Consider the following 20,756-nt stretch of genomic DNA (forward strand, 5'->3'; position numbering starts at 1 on the left):
AGGTCTGTGGTTTTGGAGCCAAGTGTGAAATTCTGTCTCCTATACTATATACGTGCAGGTTAGCTAGCCACATACATGCAGACAAAATTGTTGTCATGGGCTGAATTTACTTTCTTCCAATTGTCCAAATAGGCACTAATATTGCATTCATTAAGGAACCCATCAACAGAATGAGTGCCTAAATGATCTTTTCCAAAAATCTGCAAAATTCCTGCACAAAATCCATTTGAATTTTTAGAGTATTTTCTGTGATCCGTAATAAGCCAAATTCACCAATAGTGTAACTGAATACATAGGCACTGAAGCCACTGGAGTATGCCCACTCGTACCAGCAGCAAATTTAGCCCAGTGTCTCTGAATTGTATCATGCAACAGTTTAATGTGCTTACCTTAGCTTATTTTCCATTTGAATAATTTAAAAACATTAAGTCCTTTCCTTCATACTACTGGATCCAGTCCAAAATCTAGCAGTGCAAAGTGTCCAGAAAGGAAACTTAAATTTCCCAGCCCTGTTTGGAAGAGGTGGTCACATGCTGAGCAGAGAAGGTCCAGTCCGAAGTGTCTTCAGTCCGTATGTTAGAAAACGTTTTCTATGTGAATATATTTTTTTAAAAAGTGGAAAAACAGTTTAAGTATTCTTACTGGACAGAAATGTAATAGATGGTTCTGCAGTATTGCCAGCTGAGCCTTCTGTTTCTGATACATCTGGTAATGTTTAGCGTTCACAAATTAAACTTCTGTGAAACATGTGTAGTATTGACAGATTTCAGTTGGTGAGTGAAAGTTTTACACATTACATTTTTTTTCTGGAATGTGCATGTTGTAGAAAATCTACATCTGCCTTACTTATAGAGCATTTTATATCATAGTGGATGACGTAGTAGATGAAAGTGATGACAATGATGACATCGAAACAGAAAGTGAAATTGAAAATGAAGATGACAAGGACCACCTCTTTAAGGTTAGTACTAGACCCAATCAGAGGGACCAGATTTATACCATTAATATATTTTACATTACTTCAAAGGTTCACTTTTGCCATACCCATAACTGTGTTCACGTATTAAGGCGATATCTGTAGTGAGTCCAGCTGGGATTTCCAAAGGGGCGTAATGGAGATGGGCATTGAGATAATTGCTGAAAGTCCATTGAAAATGAATGGAAGTTGGATGTCTTCCCTTATGTCCTCTTGGAAAAAAAACATCTTCTATAGTTAAGATCCAAGATTCCTACCTAGGGTAGGTCTAAAGTATCTCGGTTTCACACATCAGTGATTTAATATCTCCAGATGTTGGCATATTGACTCTTCAGAGGCCAATTGAATTTACATGCAGTTTATAGCAGAAACATTTAAAATGTTCCCTCTGAAGTATTGCTCTGCCGTCTGCACTTTTTGGATTCCCTAAACAACCACAGTCCCCACGAACTGTACATATGCATGCACATACTTTCAGATAGTAACTTTGGCCCTGGGCCACATTTGACCTTTTTCAAATTAAACATGCATGCTTTTTGTTGGAGTGAAGTTTCCCGCCTTCCAATATCAAGCCCCACTTTTCCCACATCAACCTCCATGTGACCATCCTTTAGGATTTCCCCCATACCTCTTATGCAATCCTGCTGCTCCGTCATCTCAGCCAGAGCCCTTTCTCTTGCAGCCCCTCTGCCTAACATCCATAAAATGGATACTGATAAACAGATTATCAGTGTTTAAAAGCCAAATGTTGTTGTAGGAAGGTGAAGTTGTGGTAAGGGGCAGGGGTGTTATGGAATGGAAAGAGGGAACAGCAGGAGTGAAGTCTGGGCTACATTAGGTTGCAATGGGGCAATACAGCGGGACATGCAGGAGAAATGCAGTTCTTTAGGGCCAGTACAAGAAGTGGGATGGTGGAGAGGGAAGAGCATGTTGAGGTATCAGGGCTCTGCATGAGTCGTTACACAGGGTAGAATATGCATCAATACTGATAGTGTCCGTGTGAATAACTACAAGAGTTGAAACATACTTATTAAAGCTGGGAAATTTGTACATCAAAACCTTACTTAACTTTGAGATAAGTGGTGTTTTGGTGGGTGGGGTTTTCTTTTTTTTTTAAAGAGTAGGCCGTAAACCAAACTAATGCAAGTTGTTAAAGCAGGGGAGTAAGCAGTTAAATGATTTTATATCCCATCTGCACTCAACTTATTAGTTTCCCCCATCACAATCTCTATCCCAATCCGCAGCCCACATAACTTTGTACTCATTTTGGATGACTTCATCTGAGAAATATATTACACACGGATGTTTTACGAGATCTGTGCATAATACATTTGCATACAGGCAGGAAAATTTGTGACATACATGTGGTGATATGTCCAAGGTTTTCTGCAGACAAATCAGATTGGTATGCTAGTGTCTGGTTTATGTAAAGTATTAGTGCTTAGTATATAACTGTTTTTAGATTGAAGCACTTTTTTGAAATTTAGCTGAGAAGTTCATTTATAATACTCGTGTAGTTAACTTTTTCTGTTGCTCTTGCAGAACGATGATATAGAGACTGATATTAATAAACTGAAACCAAGGCAAGAATTGGGACGACCTGTAGAAGAACTAAAAATGTATGAACAATTTTTCCCAGAACTATCAGATAACTTTAAGGTAAAGCATGTTAGATTTAATGAATGGTTGTTCTGCATGTCTTGAATGCTCTGTTTTTAACTGTTCATAACTCTGTTAACTTCCAACCTCTCCTTTTCAAACTTGATCATAGTCATCAGTGGGGTATGTCTTGCTTACATGCCAAACAGCTAAGTTAAGCTGTTTAAAGTTATACTTGCTAAAAAAATTATTCCCACACAATAACTACCCCATGTCTGCATTTGAAATTTTAAAAAAGGCTCATGGTGTCTTGGTCACACTTGGATTGGAGATAGGGGAGAAAAGTGGATGGGGGGGAGTCCACATATGGAATGCTATGAGCATGTGAAACCAGGGTATACTTAGTAATGAATAGTGTATTTTACCATAGATTATATTTTAATTCTTTTAAATAACAATGAATGCTGGCTTTTAGTGCTGGGATGATGATTGCTGTGCTAAAACGGCAATGGTCACAAGACCCCCTATTGACTTTAGGCTCCAAGTAATCAATTGATTTAGCAGGTACTATTAGAGGGTGTTCATGACATTAAATGAAAGTGACTTTAGCATGTTTGGAACCTGTAGATCTCTTCTGAAGCATAATTGTAAAAATGGTGATATGGGATTCCATGTTTGTCTCAAAAACTTACTTGGTTTACAAATAAAAATGTAATTTTCTTCTTGCCCTTTGAAATAAACTTGACTTGGAGCACAGGTTGAGTTTTCCCCCTCTCTTGTTCAATACCACATATAATAATAATAATTAATAATAAAAAATCTGTAGGCCGAACTGGATGCCATATTTAACTCTATAGTTTCAAAGTTGTCTTTCGTGTCCCCTTTCACATTGCCTCTGTAAATCCATCACCTCCAAAGGTTTTGCACAGATGTAACTAATTTGAAATATTAGTAAACAATCCTTTTGATACACATGAAAGAATAGGATACAGGTCACTCTCTCCTTGCTATGGTAGCTGTGCTAATAAGAGAAAACAGTAAAAACAGTTTTTGGCACAATTGTAAAGAAGGCTCTGAAATAACAGAAAATCTGTTACATACGAGTGTCTTTTTTTTTTTTGTATGATCAATTTTCAGAATAGAACAGTACTTCAGGCATCTCATTTGTGTGTAATTTTGTGATGCGCGACAGCTGATACTAGAATAATAAAAGTTATTTGTATAATCAGCAACAAATTTTTATTTGTAAACCAATCAAAGTTGATATGGAGTAATTGAAGCAATGGTTTGTCAACTCCAGAGTACCATTTTAAGTCATTTTTAACCGTATGCCTGCATCTTAATTATGTTACTGAGCTAGTCACTAATATCATTTTTTCAGCTTACCTAGTGACACTAGCAATATAAGAGTTTTGTTTTAAGATTATAAATCAGTGTCTATCTTGCTGTAACTAATCAGAAAAAATATTTACTGTGTTATAAAAATAAAATAGTAACTTTGATATTTCTAAACTGGTATAAAGTTGGTCTGTTGAAAATATAAAATCAGCACTGAAAGTTTGCAGATGATGCACAAATTGAGGGTGGGATAAATATTGAAGAGGACAGGTCACAGGTATAGAGCAATCTGGATTGTGTGGCAAGCTGCATGGAAGCAAACAATATGAGTTTTAATATGGCCAAATGTAAGGAACAAAGAATATAGGCCTTACTTACAGGATGGGGAAACTGTAAGCTGGGAATCACTCACTCTGGAAAAAAAAAACTTGCGGAGTCATAGTGGATAATCAGCTGAACATGAGATCCCAGTGCAGTGCTGTGGCCCAAAGGGCTAGTGTGATCCTTAGATGCATGAATAGCAGGACTAGAGAGGTTGTTACCTTTTTAATATAGCATTGGTGCAACCACTGCTAGAATACTATGACCAGTTCAGGTGCTCACAATTCAAGAAAGGTGTTGATAAATTGGAGAGGGTTCAGAGAAGAGCTACGAGAATGATGAAGGAATTGGAAAATGTGATAGCTCTATCTAGTGATAGATTCAAGAAGCTCAATCTATTCAGTTTAACAAAGAGAGGTTAAGGGATGGCTTGATCAGCTTATCAATACCTGCATAGGGGACAAATACTTGATAATGGGATCTTCAGTCTAGCAGACAAAGCTATAACAAGATCCCATGGTTGGAAGTTGAAACTAAACAATTTCAGAAATAGGGTGTACATGTTTACCAGTAACTGTTCCAATTAATAATTTGGAACAATTAACCAAGAGTTGTGGTGGATTCTCTGTCATTGGCAACTTCTAAATCAAGACTGGATTTTTTTTCCTACAAGAATATGCTCCAGTTCCCCAAAACAAGTCCTGTTTGAAGTTCTATGGCCTGTGTTATGTAGGAGGTCAGACTTGATGATCACAGTGCTCCCTTCAGGCCTTGGAAGCTGTGAATAGCACAGCACTTCCCCACTGTTTACATGCACATATCTGATGACATGAAAGACTTTTATGTTTGAAACAGTAAATATCTTTCTGCAGTAAGATGACTTCTCATAGCTACTTTTTGTCTGACTTCTTATAGCAAAAGTACTTCTTGGGATTTTGAGGAAGGTGTACAAATAGTTTCCTTAGGGACGTTGACTGACTGTTGGCTTGGCAGACAGGAGACCTATGTTTTTCTTGGCTCTGCTGTTGGCTTGCTCTGTGACCTTGGGCAAATTACTTGATCTCTTTGCCTCACTGTCCCCAGCTTTAAAATAGGGATGATGATGATTACCTACCTTTTGTAAAGCATTTGGTGATCTAAAGATGAAAAGCATCATATAAGAGCTAACTATTATCCTTTTAGACTTCATACAGCAGGACAGTGCTAAATCTGCATGAGGGAAGGGACTAAGAAACAGTCAAAACTTGAGGGAAATGCATTTTATTTCTTGTTTAATATCTGAATATTGGAAAAACTGGGAAGCAAATGGATAAAAATTGATCAAGTGGAAAGTGTTTGTTTTAATGAGAGGACAAAGATGTTGAACCTTTCTAGTTCTTATGTCAGCAATATTATATATGCTATGTGATTAAATGCTGCACACCTTTTTAATTTCATGGCACAATTTAAAAAAAATTACTTGAAAGTTTTGTGATGTCACTGAAGAATTGCCTCATTTAGGTGGTGGCATTTTTCATTTGGAAAAGGTTAACTTTTACAAAGTTTCTGTAGCTTAACAGGCAAACTTTTTAGGATTATATTTATCCTGAATACCTTATTCCAAAATATACTTGTTTTATTGCCACTAAAAACCATGGAAAAGAAGTGTCCTTTTATAAGCAAATACAAACAAACTTTTAAAATATGAAAAATTGTTTCCTAATCATGTTCTTTCTTTGTAAAGGACTATGATTTAGTCTCCAAGGAACCAAAGCCTTTTGCATCTGATGCAAATCTAAGTGGACCGATTGTTGTTCCTACGGCAGGAGAGGAGCAGTCTGTAGAAGCAAATCACTCAGTCAAGGGAATTACTGTGAAAGAGAGCAATCACTTGCAAGCAGAGGAGTGTAATAAAAGGCCAGCCTTTTTGGATCTGCCAAAGAAAGATGGATACAAAGACAATAGCTTACAGCAGCAAAGTGATCAAAAGAAACTGCTTTCGTCATGCCAGTGCCTAAGCTATGAAATAGTGAAAGGCTTGGACAGGATTACTTTGCAGAATACTTCAAAAAATGAACAGTATTACAAAACAGGGTGCGTAATGAAGAAAGAAAGCAAAACTAGCCTTACCTCACTCACTTGTAATAAACCTTGCCAGCATGTTTCATCTTGCGGAAGTGTTCTATTTGAGGGACGATCTGTCCAGCTGGGAAAGCTGTGCTTCACGGGTGTTGATCCTGAGGAAGAGGATGATTCCAGCTCACATTCATCTGGGGAGCAAGTGATTCTTGAGGTGCCTGATATATTGCCACTCCATGACCCTGATCTTTATATTGAGATTGTGAAAAACACAAAGTCTGTCCCTGAATATTCAGAAGTGGCTTACCCAGATTACTTTGGTCACATTCCACCTCCATTTAAGGAGCCTATTTTAGAAAGACCTTATGGTGTGCAGAGGTGAGTTGACATATTTCTTTGAAAGAGCAATTGTTGCAAGAATAGTACAAATGAGAAATTCATGTTTAATGTATAAAATTATCATCTTTGTTTATAGTTTTGTCTCTAAAACATTTTAAAAAAATTATTCTGAAGGCAAGTGACAAGCTGGTACAAACTAGTAAATAAAGTAATGAAGTTCTATTGTGAAAGAAGTTTTTGGTGTAACTTTCTGTAATTAAAGCTATCTGAATGTTAAGCTACCAAAAAAAGTTTTTCTGAAATGAGAAATACTGCCTTTAAAACTTAATGTGAAAATAAGATGAAGGTGCAAGCAAGCAGTAAACATTAACTTTCTAAAATTAAGCAGTGAATTATAAAAGATTAACGTTTGTGGATTTCAGCCTGGGATTAGGGAATGTTATCAACCAAAGACAAACAGTGAACTTGCATAGTGTCAGTTCTTTTGACACTTCTTTCTTCTTCCTTCTGCAAGAAAGAAGAGTTTTTAGCTCCCAATTACATAAATCAGTGTACATGTGAATGGTCAGTTTCATCATCCCCTTTTACACTCCACTGATTTTTTTCAGTACTTCAGGCATTTTATACTCTCCTCAAAATACTACTGGGTAATCTTATGCTTAGAGAAATCTTTATATTAAAGATAAAATTGGCATCTCTGTTCCAGTACTTATTTTATCTTGGTGCCTTAACCAATTCACACATAACTTTCGCTTTTAACAGGTGAATGTATATTTGCATTTATGCCTAGGGCTGGTGTGTGTAAACCCGAGTTTAGTCTGAGAATTTTCTTTGTTTTACTTTAAGGTACTGGAATTGGGGTGAGGAGGGGGGATATTTTTACAGTCTGAAAGTTCTTAAAGTGCATTCATACTTGTCCTGAGGAACCAACTGGAATTTCATGTGAACCCTTCTGAACTTCATTCAGAAACCATAATGCCTTCATTTTATAAGGTACAGCATCCTAAAAGTTCACTGGATGCAGGTAACACAGTTGATCACATTACCACAATGGGATGGATTTATTGTAGGAAAACATTAAAAGTGAACTTGGTTTCTCCAGGAATTCAAGCTTTACAAAAACAAATTGAAAATGAGTATGGTTAAAGGGTAGGGCAAAATTTACAAAACTGCCATAGTGACTTAGGAGCTTAAGTCTACTGATTTTTTTTTTTGTGGTGTGTGTGTGCAAATTAAGTACTTTTGAAAATTTTACTCCTAGTATAAAGTAAACCTCCAGGGGAAACTACTTGTTTCCAGGGTTTTGTAGTAAAGACATTACTGTAGGATAGGAGATGAGACTGCTGGGGAGAGGATGTGGCTTTGTGAGGCAGTTGGAAGTTTGGGGAAAAAATTCATGCCGCTGTCTGTGTTCAGGACCCAAGACTGGAATTCTAAGAGCAGAGTAGGCTAAAACTCTATTCTCTCTACTCAGTACAAAGGGATTACACTGGGATTGTGTGCTTTGGTGAGTGTCTCTCATATACACTCGCACCAGGCTAAGGGCTTGTCTACGCTGCGATGTTGTCGACAAAACTTTTGTCTTTCATGGGTATTTAAAAAAGCCTTCCTGCGAAAGACAAAAGTTTTGCTGGTACAAGTGGCAGTGTGAATGTGGCTTTGTCGGCAGGAGCGCTCTTGGTACTTGTTGGGCTTCTGATTTCTTTTAAGATTGGTTACTCTTGTGGATAGACTGTCCTGAGTTAACAAGAAATGGCCTTTCCTCTCCCCAGCAACATTTACTTTAAGTGCAGATAATTGCCAGCCTGAGCCCACTTTCAGACTGCACTACAGTACCCTACAGAGTTGATTGGCTTCCTTCTATTTTATTACAGCTGCTGTGCAAGTTTCCCCACACAGCTCTACCAATATACGCTCTAACTTTTCCAGTCCAGGGCCTCCTTTGAACAGATACTGCCAATTATGCAGTGGTTTTGTAATATGGGTAAAATGTCCACCAGGCATTTGTCTGAGACCACCAAACTCATTCTCATTTGCGATCCAGTTAATAGATGAACCTAGGTCTCCAGAGGTGAAAGACTAATGCACTAACCCACTCACTCCACAGCCTAGCCCAGAGGTTCTGTCAACAAATTTTTTGGTGGCCTCAGAGTGCAGCCACCAACTCTCACTGATGGCCGTACTGACACTTTTTTTCCTAAAATACGTCTTTAACTTTAGGAAAAACAACTAAATATGCACAGGTACACACCCAAATCATTGTAATGTATATTTGTAGGATTTTTTTGGCAGAGTCAGTATTAAAAATAACGCTGCCTCCCCCTTCGGGAGTGATATTTGTGAATATCACAGCACACTTAGTAGGTACCTGGGACGCTATGAAAAGAGATACTTCATATTAACAAACATCCAAGTATCACTTTTCAGAGATAGCTAGTAAGTCTGCTGTGAAAAGTGATACTTGCATGTTAGTTAATATCACTTTTCTCCCTGAAGGGGTGGGAGGCAAAAGGGGAGGCAGCAGGGGCCAGAGACGATGGTGGGATGGATGCGGGGCTAGGGGAGGTGGTGGGGGCCCGGGGCAATGGGGGGGGATGGATGCGGAGCAGTGGGAGGCAGCGGGGTCAGGGGCGATGAGGATCGGTGATGAGTCCCACTGTCGCGTGTCCAGAGCCAGGGATCGGAGCCAGCTGCCATGTCGCTGGAGCTGTGAGTCAGCGCCCACGGCCAGTACCTGCCGCCAGACGTCCAGAGCCGGGGCTGCATGGCTTGAGCCAGTAGCCAGCGCTCACTGCTGCACAGCCGGAGCTAGGGGTCAGTGCCATGAATTGGCACCTGGGGCTAGCTCCCACCACCACGTGGCCAGAGCCCGGGAACAGAACTGGGGGTTGGTGCCTGTTGCCATGCAGCTGGCGCAGGGTCTGTGTAGCTAGAGCCCGGGGCCACCACACGGCTGGAACTGGGGGCCAGCACCTGCCACACAGCTGGAGACAGGTCTTGGAGCCGGGTGTGTGTGTATCAGTACTCACTGTCCTGCGGTCGGAGCCTGGGGCCGCACGGCCAGGCTCCTGAAGTCCTGCCACTGGAGCCTGCCGCCCAAACTCCCTCCCCCCAAGGTGGGTCAAGAACTCACCTTGCTCCTGCAGCATTGTGCAGGGTGGTGCATCCAGGAGCAACAAGGAGGGAGTGAGAGGGGCCGATGCTTCTCTTCCCCCCCCAACCCACGCACCCCCATCATTGCCCAGGAGGCTTTCATGGCCGCATGAAAAGCCCCTGGTGGCTGCATGCGGCCACGATGGCCGCATTTGAGAAACATTGGCCTAGCTCCTAAAATCCCTTATAATTGTAGTTACAGAGGACTTGTATAAATTACTCTTATAACTGAATCATTTTCAAAGGTTACCTAGATTTAAGCACTAATACCAAATATAGATCATCACATACTCTGAGCTTCTGCTATAATTATAAAAACAACTTATTTCATAAAAGTTAAACCCCAATGGGTTTTGTACATGAAGATTCAACCCCTGCACATGCAAGTGTTAGAATTGGTCAGCTGTGTATGCAGGTTCTTACATACCACAAGTGCACACATGGGGATGACATGGAGGCCTCACTGAAAATCAGGCCCTGCATGTTTGTGTTATAGCTTTGGTTGACCAACAAAATTCGTATGTACCATTTCTAATTGCTGTTGTAGAATGTATTGTAAGTGAGGACTCTCTTCTTACTACAGGACAAAAATATCCCAAGATATTGAAAGACTGATTCATCAGAATGATATTATAGACAGAGTCATGTATGACCTTGATAATCCCAGGTAGGCTATAGTTGTGGTAAAACAATCTTCAATTTGATGATTGCCAATTTTGTTTTCTTCAAGGAAACTATTCTGGCTTAAGATAAAGTACCGTAGATGTGAAGTCTGTGGTAAAGCCTGTAGCCCTAATCAGGGCAATACTGTACCTTTTTTGCTGTAATCTTGAGTGTATTATTCTAGATAGTTTCCAATCAAAAATCTGAATTAACAAAGGAGTTCCAAAGATCCATTTCACTTACTTACAATGGTCTTTTTTTCTCTTTCTTTTAAAGTTATTCAGTGCCGGAAGAGGGGGAGATTTTGAAGTTCAACTCCAAATTTGAGTCTGGAAATCTGCGCAAAGTTATTCAAATTAGAAAGTAAGATATCTTTCATTTTCTTATTTTGCATATGTACTGCAAATTTCTTACTTTAAGAAGACTTATTTCTCTTTGTTAATCTTCAGAAACGAGTATGATCTCATTCTGAACTCAGATATAAACAGCAATCACTATCACCAATGGTTTTATTTTGAAGTCAGTGGAATGCGGCCAGGCATTGGTTACCGATTTAACATCATCAACTGTGAAAAGTCGAACAGTCAGTTTAATTATGGTAAGACTTCTTTTCAAAAGCGATGGAAAATTAGCATGTAGGGAGACCTACTGGACTAGTCAGAACAGGATACTTTCCCCCCTACTGGGATCACTAGATTGATTTGTAATAAAGAGATAAATAAACTCCTAATATTTCATATGACAATGTCATTAGAAAACTGTAAAATAAGCGATTAAAAGAACCTGTGTGTGTGTGTTTAAAATTATTTTTCAAATGGAAAACCAAGGAAGTATTATTTTTTTAATAAAGCTGAAGTATAAGAATGCTGTTCCAGGCTCGTCCTAAAATTGTGGTAGGGCTATTATCAGAAGGTGCTGGAAAAGACAAGCTGAGTTCTACATGGATGCCAAGAGGATCAAAACTGGGAGCCATTAAGACCTTCCTGAAAGTTTTTGCATATTTTAGTAAATGAAAATAGGTGCAAACATTGTCAAACAACTTTGTCTCCTGGATTTGGGGGATTTACGTGTGAGGGAAAATGTCATGTTGCTGAGAAATTAAATGTTATCAGTAAGTCCATGTAGGAGACCAGAATGAGCTATAGGTTTAAGTGGAAACAACTCAAGTTCTCTTTTCAAAATTGTTTATTTACATCCCCACTTTAGAAATGTTCATACATTGATATCTGATATCTGAAATTTCTAGCCAGTAGTGTCTGTCGAGGTTGGGCGGACACTCTTCCAAACTACATGCTGACATCCAAATGTGTAAAAAAGAGCATTGTCCCCACTACTGTTCTTTTCTTCCATCCACCAAAGGATCAGTGGCCTTAGAACACTTCCTTCATCAGTCTTTCTTTTTTTACGCTCTTGGGCATTTTCCTCGTTAGTTTTTTTTAAAGTTTGTTTTTTCACCAGTGTCATTGTGGGCATCCAGGGCTAGTTTTTCAGCTTTTACATTTTTCAGCCTTGTTGTGCCTCTGTACCAATAGTTGGGTCTGCAGACCTCTGTGGCACTATTAAGGCAGACTTCAGGTGCTGTGGTTCTTGTGATGCCGCAGTGTTGGTCACAGACAGCTGTGTTCAGTGCCTTCGGTACTTGAGTGAAATATCAGACCTAGACAGATGTTCTGTCTATCTTGCCTTCACTTCCTGAACCTGGAGGAAGCACAAAAATCCCATCAGACTCTTTTTAATAGAGGAAGCTTGAGACTTAGTGGGCACTCTCGTACTGAATGTCAGGGATAGTCTGTTACTCAAAAGATCTGAATACCAAAAGAACCTGCTTGTGACATGGATCAAAGCAGAAGGTAAAAGTCAGTGGGAAGAGCATGAAGCCCTGCCATTTAGGCCCAAGAGCCCAACTAAGTGTCAAGCTAGCTTCCATTTCTCTGGATAATCAAATTGAAAGTTAAATAGTGTTTCTCTGAATCTGCTGTGCAGCTAGGCAGAAACAGAAGGCTCCATTTTGACTTAACCCACTAAGAAATTCAGGTGCCCGCTCAATAGTTACAATCATTGCAGGATAATACTTTTTCACAGAGCCCATAATTAAAACAGGGGACTCCTTGTCACAAGAAGTTGAGGCCAAGAATTTAGCGATAACTCTCAATATTCTTGTTATCCATAGAAATGTCTGAACCCTCTTGAATTTTCCTATCAAAAATTTTGGAAGGAATATTAAACCTCCTGCTTGAAGGCTTGAGCCAATCTCTGACGGAGGTTAGGATGAGCCCTACTGTGAAGGCCACCCCACTTCTGTTACGCCTTCTGAAGCATCTGGTACTGTTCACTGTGAGGAGACAGGATAGCATGGGCTATCCTATTTTGGTACTCAGACTAGAGAAACTCCTTACCTTGCTGGTTCTGCCCAACCTGGACTTTCAGAATGAGGCCAGAGCCTGTACCCAAACCAGACATCCTTGTACCGCATAGCTTGAATGCTGCCTGGATAATGTCTTCAGAGAGAAGCTGATCTGCTGCTGTTGCAGACATCTTGCTCCATAGTGGAAAACCTTTAACCAGGCTGACATAAAAAGCCAAATGAAAGAGATGTTTCTATTTAGGCAGTTCAACACCTTTCTCCAGTGGCAGCTCCAATTGCAGTGATACTAGACAGTTTACTTTCCCTGAAATAATTGGGTCTGTCTCTAAGCCTGATAAGAGTTTAGCTGGCAGTGATCTCTGCAAATCCTCCCTATTTACAAGACCACATTGTCTTTTCACATCCCAGAGTGAGGGCAGTCAGGACCAAGGGTCAGAGCTGGGTCAAACCTGAGGCTGGTGTCTTGACATTTCCTAAAATACCTCTTGAGTTTATATAGGCCAGGGAGCCAATCAGGAGCCATGAGGCTGCAGCCTGTCAGACAGCTGGAGGCTTCCCATGGTCTGTGCCCACAGCAAGTCATGGGCAAGTGGAGTGCAAGCTTGTGACAGCTGCTGCTAGGTGGTAGCATGGAGATGTCAGCTGCCTGGCAGCTCTACAGGCCTGGATTCTGACTCATGGGGCCTTACACTCACCAGTCAGGAAACACCCCTACTTCTTGAGACCCTACTTCACTATTGATTATATTGATGGGGTCTCCCTCTGGGCCTACCACTACCTGCTCTGTTTATCGGTGGAAACTGCCTTTCTGGTAGCGTTTTGCCTTTCAGATAGGAGGGATTCCTGCCCTCAAGGCAGGCCCCCCATATATGGTCTTTCACAAGGGCAAGGACTCCCTCAGGCCTCACCCTAAGTTTTCTATGCAAGGCAGCTTCCGACTTCCTTGTCAATCTGTCAGTTCACCCCCCGGTTTTCTTTCCTAACTCACGTTCTACCCCAGGTGAAATGAAACTTCACATTAGATAGAACCTGGTCATTCAGGTACACACTTAGGTTCTTTATGGTGTTTGAAAGTTTTAAGAGAGAACCCATATCATCCCAGAGACTAAGTGGGCCTTGGTCTATATCAGGACTTGTTACAATCTGGATATGAAAGATCCCCCTAGACTTATTAGGGCTTAAACGGCCTCGGTGGCCTGCTTAGATCACTTCCCAGTATCCGAGAGAGGTAGAACAGCAACATGGAACTTGAGCCACACATTTATCACTCGCTGTTCCTTGGTACAAGCTTCCAGGTCAGATGCTAGTTTGGGAAGGGATAGCCTACAATCACAGTTCACTTCTAAAAAACTAGGCAATTAGTAGTCACCAAGAGCGGAATCTGTGTAGAGAATCACTTGAAGTAAAACCAGATATGTAACATACAACAGTTCTTTGCAATGTGTTGTCCACACAAACATCTTGCTCAGATTTTTTCTAAACTACTTCTAGCAACTCAAGTCATCATCCTTTCCCTGAAACCTTGCTATGAATTGTGTAAAATTTCTGTTAGAGCCAAGTGAACTATTCTTAACAAATAATGGACTCAAACAAAGTTAGTCCTATTATCTGCTTCCTAATTATCATCATTAGCAAATTTTGATTTTTATGAAGTTGCTGGATAGTCAAAACTGACAGCAGGCTTGTCTGCTCAGTGGGTTAGGTAATGCGTATTATGGGACTGTGATTTCTAAAGCACACTAACATGTTGCATATTAATTGCTCTGTTTAGACTTGAGTGGGCAAACTTTTTGGCCCGAGGGCCACATCTGGGTGGGGAAATTGTATGCAGGACCATGAATGTAGGGCTGGGGCAGAGGGTTGGGGTGTGGATGGGAGTGCAGTGTGCAGGAGGGGGCTCAAGGCAAGGGGTTGGGGTGCAGGAGGAGGGGGCTCAGGGCAGGAGGTTGGAGTGCAGGAGGGGGTGTGGCATGTACGGCAGGGTAGGGGGTTGGGATGCGGGCTCTGGCTTGGCACCGCTTACCTCGAGCGGCTTTGGACTAACAGAGGCATGCAGTGGGGCTAAGGCAGGCTCTCTGCCTGCCCTGGGCCTCCGCCACTCCTGGAAGTGGCCAACATGTCCGGCAGTGGCTCCTGGGGGTTGGGTGTGGCAGGACAGGCAGCTCCAAATGTGTGCTGCCCTCGCCTGTGGGTACCACCCCCAAAGCTCCCATTTGCCGTGGTTCCCCATTCCAGCCAATGGGAACTGCGAGGGGTAGTGCCTGCAGGTGAAGGGAGCGCACGAAGCCCTCTATCCCCCACCCCCAGTGGTTGCAGGGACGTGGTGCTTCTGGGAGCAGCATAGGGCCAGGGCAGGCAGGGAGCCTGCCTTAGCCCGACTGCGCCACGGGGCTGGCAATCCCGCTGGCCGAACTGAAAGCCCTGACAGGCTGGATCTGGCCCACGGGCCTTAGTTTGCCCTCCCCTGGTTTAGACCCTGCTGCTACATTCTGAAGGTTTGCGCACATGCCTTAATATAGTACTGTTTGGAAAAGGAAACATTTTTCTTATTTACCTGAAAAGCTCTGCTTATAAAACAGTATCTGTTTTTCATTGGTATTGTGGTTATCCAGTTTTTCAGGTGGGTGGATTGAGATACAAGAAGGCTGAGACTTACTATGAAATTTTATAGTGACAATTGGTTAGATGTGATTAAATCCAGGATCTTGCTGTTTTAGTGTCCATTCGAACCACTGCATTATTTTTAAATTACATTTGGTCTTTTTGACCCATGTTTCATTTGTACATTGCTCATCTCGAGTCATTTTTCAATTTATATATCTCTTGGCTGTTAGTTAGAAGATGGCATGACATTCAATCTTTATAATGGACTCTGTAGGTTAGACTTCTATAAAAAGTGAAATGAATATAGTGTGCTTACATGAGACTGTATTCAGATTGATCCATTGCTCATTAGCTGTACAAACAGAATTCAGTGACCTTAAGATAAAAATCAAATGCATTTTTCTTAAAGGTATGCAGCCCCTCATGTATTCTGTTCAGGAGGCGTTAAATTCCAGGCCATGGTGGACTCGTGTTGGGACAGATATTTGTTACTATAAGTAAGTATGCCAACAAAAAATGGAGGTAAGCAAATCTGTTATGCTGAAGATTAGAACAAAATCTATTTTATATGACTAGAACAAGCGCAACCATGAAATGTGGTAATGTTTAATATTTCTATAGCAAAGCAATTGTGTGGTTGGCTTTTTTTTTTAAGTTAATTACATGTTGACGAATTTGGAAAATAAATTAAGTATTTTGTTAATGCTATATTGATAAAATTTTCTGGGAAAATTGTATTAATTGAATAACTGGTGTATATAAATATTTAAGCATATTTGTATTAAGAACTTAACTTTAATACCTTGCATGTGGTATTGTTGACTTTCTTTTTGAGATCCTGTGATGGAACCTCTTTCTAGGTATTTACTCCTTGTTTACTGGAGAGACCTCAGAGTGTAAAACAGGAAAACTGCTTATCATTACAAATGGCCTTGTCGTGGGAGGAGTTGTAGGGTCCCCACTTGTCATCCCTTCTGTTCAATGGCTGTCTGTTTTGGTTCCCACTCCCACCCTCACCCCAGTAAAATTTCCCACCATGTCTACTCCAGAGTGTTTCTACCAGTAGTAGGAGCAGTGTACACAGAAGCATACAAGTGTTGTAACCATCATATGATCTCACACTTCTTGGAGTCAGGGGGTTTTCATATTATGTTCAGAAATGATAACCTCTGATGTAGTAAAAATATCTACACATCTGTAACACTTTTTTATGTTGGTTTCACTTCACTTTTAGGAATCACTTTGCTAGAAGTTCAATTGCTGCTGGTGGTCAGAAAGGAAAATCCTATTACACAATTACATTCACAGTAAACTTCCCACACAAGGATGATGTCTGCTACTTTGCTTACCACTATCCATATACGTATTCGACTTTAAGGGTGAGAGAATCCTTGAACTGGATTACTCGGATGTCCATTTATATTACTGTATCTCTTTCCATGAGAAAATGCTGATTGCTTCCAAATATTAGTTCATAGATACGAAAAGGGTACATAAATGAAAGTGCATATGTTGAAAAGTAATAAAACACTCTCATCAAAAGTTCAAGTAAGAAAGTAATCAGTCTGTTACAATATATGTAATAAGTTTACTTGTTCTTTAGAACAAAAAACTTCCAGAAATTTGACATGATCTTCATTTCCCCTATACGATATGTCTGATAATTATAAGAATTACAACTATATCAGTAATTCACTTAGATGTTCCCTTCTCTCCCCTCCCTCCTCCAAAAGGCATTGAAAACACTGACACCAGGAGAGTATGGATAAAAGTTGACAGCTGGATATAACGCCTCTGTAAAGTTGCCTAGAATGACATTGTTTACTATGATCTAGATCTATCTCCCATTGAAGTCCATTGAGAGTTTTTCTATGCACTTTGGTGGGAATTTGATGAGGCAAACATGGCTAAGATGATAGTGTCAAATTTAGTCTAGGTTCTGTCTATCATATCTTGTCTGTCTACTTGTACCTTGCTCATTATGGATCTGAACTACTAAGGTTAAGATTACGAAGTATTAAAAAAGACATTTGCAGGATAATGAATTGAGTGAAATTGGGGTATTGTGACGTTTTGTTGATGTTTGTAAAGCAAAGTGAGATGCTTAACTAGAATATGCTGCATTGGTTATATTAACAAAAGCAGATCTGGGACTCAACATAGAATAGATCAATATTGAATGAGGCTGATCATTTGGGACCATTCACAAACCAAGTGGCTGCTCCTTGAGGGAGTATCGTGGTTAAAAACAGAATAAAAGGGTGGCGCACAGAAGTGGAAAGTGCTCCAAAAAACAATTAAAGACTCAAAACACTTTAGACAAAAGAAAACATTAGTCAGCTATAGATGTAGTGGAAACCTGAAAGGTATTTCATGGCCAAAGTAGTGATGGGAGAATTATCTTCTATACCTGGAACAATAAAAATAAAATACTTAAATAAATCTTTATTTATCATATACAAAATTGCAAAGGACTTAAGTACCTTTTCATCATTTTGGGGATGAAGATGCATCTTCAGAAATTGGAATCCCTGCACAACCCTCAGCAGATCTATTTTCGACAAGATACTCTGTGTGAGACCCTGTCTGGGAACAGCTGCCCTTTAGTCACTATCACAGCCATGCCGGAGTCGAATTACTATGAACATATCTGTCAGTTCAGTAAGTATAAATTCTCTGATCCACTTAAAAATTATGTAATATTAGCTCTTTCTAAAAATGTTAATGCTTCATTTGTCTGCAATTCTTGGTGGGGTCTTTACTGTAAAAATAGCAAAACTCAGTTATATTCATGAGATTACCACTGATTGGTCTGCTCACAATTATAATTTGCTTTTGTGTTTAAACGAACAAAACAACCCCACCTGATTCTTGAATTGTTAAAGATAAATTTTGGACCTGCATGTTTTCTAAACATGATTTTTCTTTCTTAAAAAAAGTACTCTGTCAACTGCCAAATAAGATTTATTCTTATGCTAAACTTTTTTAATGTTATTTCAAGACAGTCCCTAATTCCTCATTCTTTAGTGTTCTTCATGATCTTATAGCAGTTCTTTTTAGTGCAAAAATGTATTTTCCATGGAGCTCATTTCATAAATCTCACATAAGGACTGGTGATTGTACAACCATATGGCCCCCAAAGCATCCCATTTTTGTTTCTGAATTTCTCTCCGTTCTGAAGAGAGGAATTTCAATTATATCACATAAGTTACCAATCACCAATTCTTTTAACAGATGGTGTTTATGTAGTTTTTTCATGTTGCATTAAATTTAAAATCCACTGAGGCACTTGTAACAATCAATATTTATGATAAAATCCTGTCATAAAGAATCCTGAATTCATGCAAATGCACTTTGAAAAATACTGTACATCACCATCCACCAACTCGAGCTATGTATTGTTTTCAAACTGTTTTAATTTACTTGTTTTACATCTTGCAATTTTTGTGAATGTTTCTTTTAGGGAATCGTCCTTACATTTTCTTATCTGCTCGTGTACATCCTGGAGAGACTAATGCAAGCTGGGTTATGAAGGGAACATTGGAATATCTTATGAGTAATAACCCCACTGCCCAGAGTTTACGAGAATCCTATATTTTTAAAATTGTCCCTATGCTCAACCCAGATGGTGTCATCAATGGAAAGTAAGTTAAGCTTTGCTCACAAGTACAATTAATTAACGATCTTTCTGTATCTTGTAATAAAAACAATGTTGAAGTCTTAAAATAAAAATGCAGTAGTTTTCCAGAATTAACACAGTCAGTATTCAAGCTCGATTTTTTTTCATATTTGGATTTTAGTCTTTTTCCAGTGGTTTGCTAGCTAACAAAACTACTATAAACAAATCTTACTGACAAAATATTTTCCTGATTTTCTTCAGTCAAACATATGTACTAGTAATTTTAAGAGCCTCCATGATCCAGACTGTGAAAAACTTCCTTTTAAATGTAGGATCTTTTATATGCTGTTTTGAGATGGCACTTTTTTATAAATTGTGTTCTCAGGATAGTGTTTTTGTAAATTGCATTTATAAAAATAAGTACCTCCACAGAACTTGCTTTTGCAATATGGTTTTCCAGAACATATTTTATCATAGTTTTACATATACACATGTACCCCTCACAAATATCTCTTGGTAGAGCAATAGATAAGATGTGCTGTTTATCTGCCCTAAATTCTCAACTTCTTAAAGTCCCCAGATTTCTGGCTTAAAGAACACCAAATTGACACAATTTTATATCTTAACTAAGCCTAATAACTAAAATAAGTTTTATACAAAGATATTTCAAATAATTGAAAATAAAGGTAAAAATCCAACAATTTTTACACATTCTCATCCAAAAATTAATAATCCTTACATCTAATGCAAGAAAAGATGATGGTTTATAATCTGTCTCAGATTGAAGGGTGTTATGGAAGTCAATTCAGTATTCAAACACCTTGTCAAAAAAAGGATTAAAGCAGGGGAAAAACAATTCCCAATTTAATTCACTAAGGGTTAACCACAAGGTTCCACACTGCCATTCTTTAATATTAGTATCGTCCCCAAAGGAATGGTCACAGATGTTTCAATATCACTTTTAATAAAGACTTCTAGGAGAAGCTCAACTTACTACATTCAGCTACCAAGAATTTAGGTGGAAATAGTTTTCTGAGGTCAAATCTATAACTTCTCTTTAATTAGTAAACATGACAACAGGTGTGACTACTTGCTCAGAAAGTTTCTTAAAGATGCTGATATGTGGCACATAAATAGCCCCTCTGGGCTTCACAGCTGCTCAGTTGTCCCCCACCCTGCTCCCAGCCATACTTACTCACAGACACCCCAGCAAACACTCACTGGTTTAAAAACTCATGTTAATGCATGAATGCCAAGGATATGTCTCTACAGATTGAAAACCAAAAATGTAAAATAAAATACTTAAAATGTCGGTATGAACTTGTTAAACTTTCAGAAAGACTTAAGTAGTACTGTAACATTGCTTGCTGTAGACACTGATCTTCCTGGTTTCTGTTAGTCTTCTACTAGCTAGTTGGTCTCCTCTATGCTACCAGGCTTGCCTGTGACAGGTCTTGTATGTTGGCTGATGGTGGGTTCCATATCCCTGTCAATAGTCAGTCAAAGCAGGGGTGGAGACAAAAGCCTTGCTTGAAGTCATGTGGCTTCTGGAGTTGTGATGGTGTATAAAGGGTACATGAGTTATCTTTGAAGCTACTATTTTAAAGGTTCACAAGCATGCTTTCTTCTTGATGATCTGAATAAGATTCCATTGAAGTTACCAGGCTTCCCATCCAGTTAGATTTGATTTGATCATCTTAATGGAGATCAGGATCTTTCCA

General features: G+C 39.5%; 1 protein-coding gene across 2 annotated transcripts in view; it reads left to right on the forward strand.

Moving 5' to 3' along the window:
• Positions 1–20,756, forward strand: part of AGTPBP1 (ATP/GTP binding carboxypeptidase 1) — a 141,285-nt gene that overhangs the window by 57,770 nt on the left and 62,759 nt on the right. For both annotated transcript variants that reach the window (XM_045021537.1, XM_045021536.1), the window contains 10 exons: positions 870–961; positions 2,519–2,635; positions 5,958–6,670; positions 10,368–10,451; positions 10,724–10,810; positions 10,897–11,045; positions 15,826–15,913; positions 16,651–16,795; positions 17,924–18,077; positions 18,880–19,060. In XM_045021537.1, coding sequence (XP_044877472.1) covers positions 870–961; positions 2,519–2,635; positions 5,958–6,670; positions 10,368–10,451; positions 10,724–10,810; positions 10,897–11,045; positions 15,826–15,913; positions 16,651–16,795; positions 17,924–18,077; positions 18,880–19,060 — 1,810 coding nt within the window. The remainder of the gene's footprint in view (positions 1–869; positions 962–2,518; positions 2,636–5,957; positions 6,671–10,367; positions 10,452–10,723; positions 10,811–10,896; positions 11,046–15,825; positions 15,914–16,650; positions 16,796–17,923; positions 18,078–18,879; positions 19,061–20,756) is intronic.

The sequence above is a fragment of the Mauremys mutica genome, chromosome 6 (assembly GCF_020497125.1).
Source record: "Mauremys mutica isolate MM-2020 ecotype Southern chromosome 6, ASM2049712v1, whole genome shotgun sequence".
Classification (NCBI taxonomy): Eukaryota; Metazoa; Chordata; order Testudines; family Geoemydidae; genus Mauremys; species Mauremys mutica.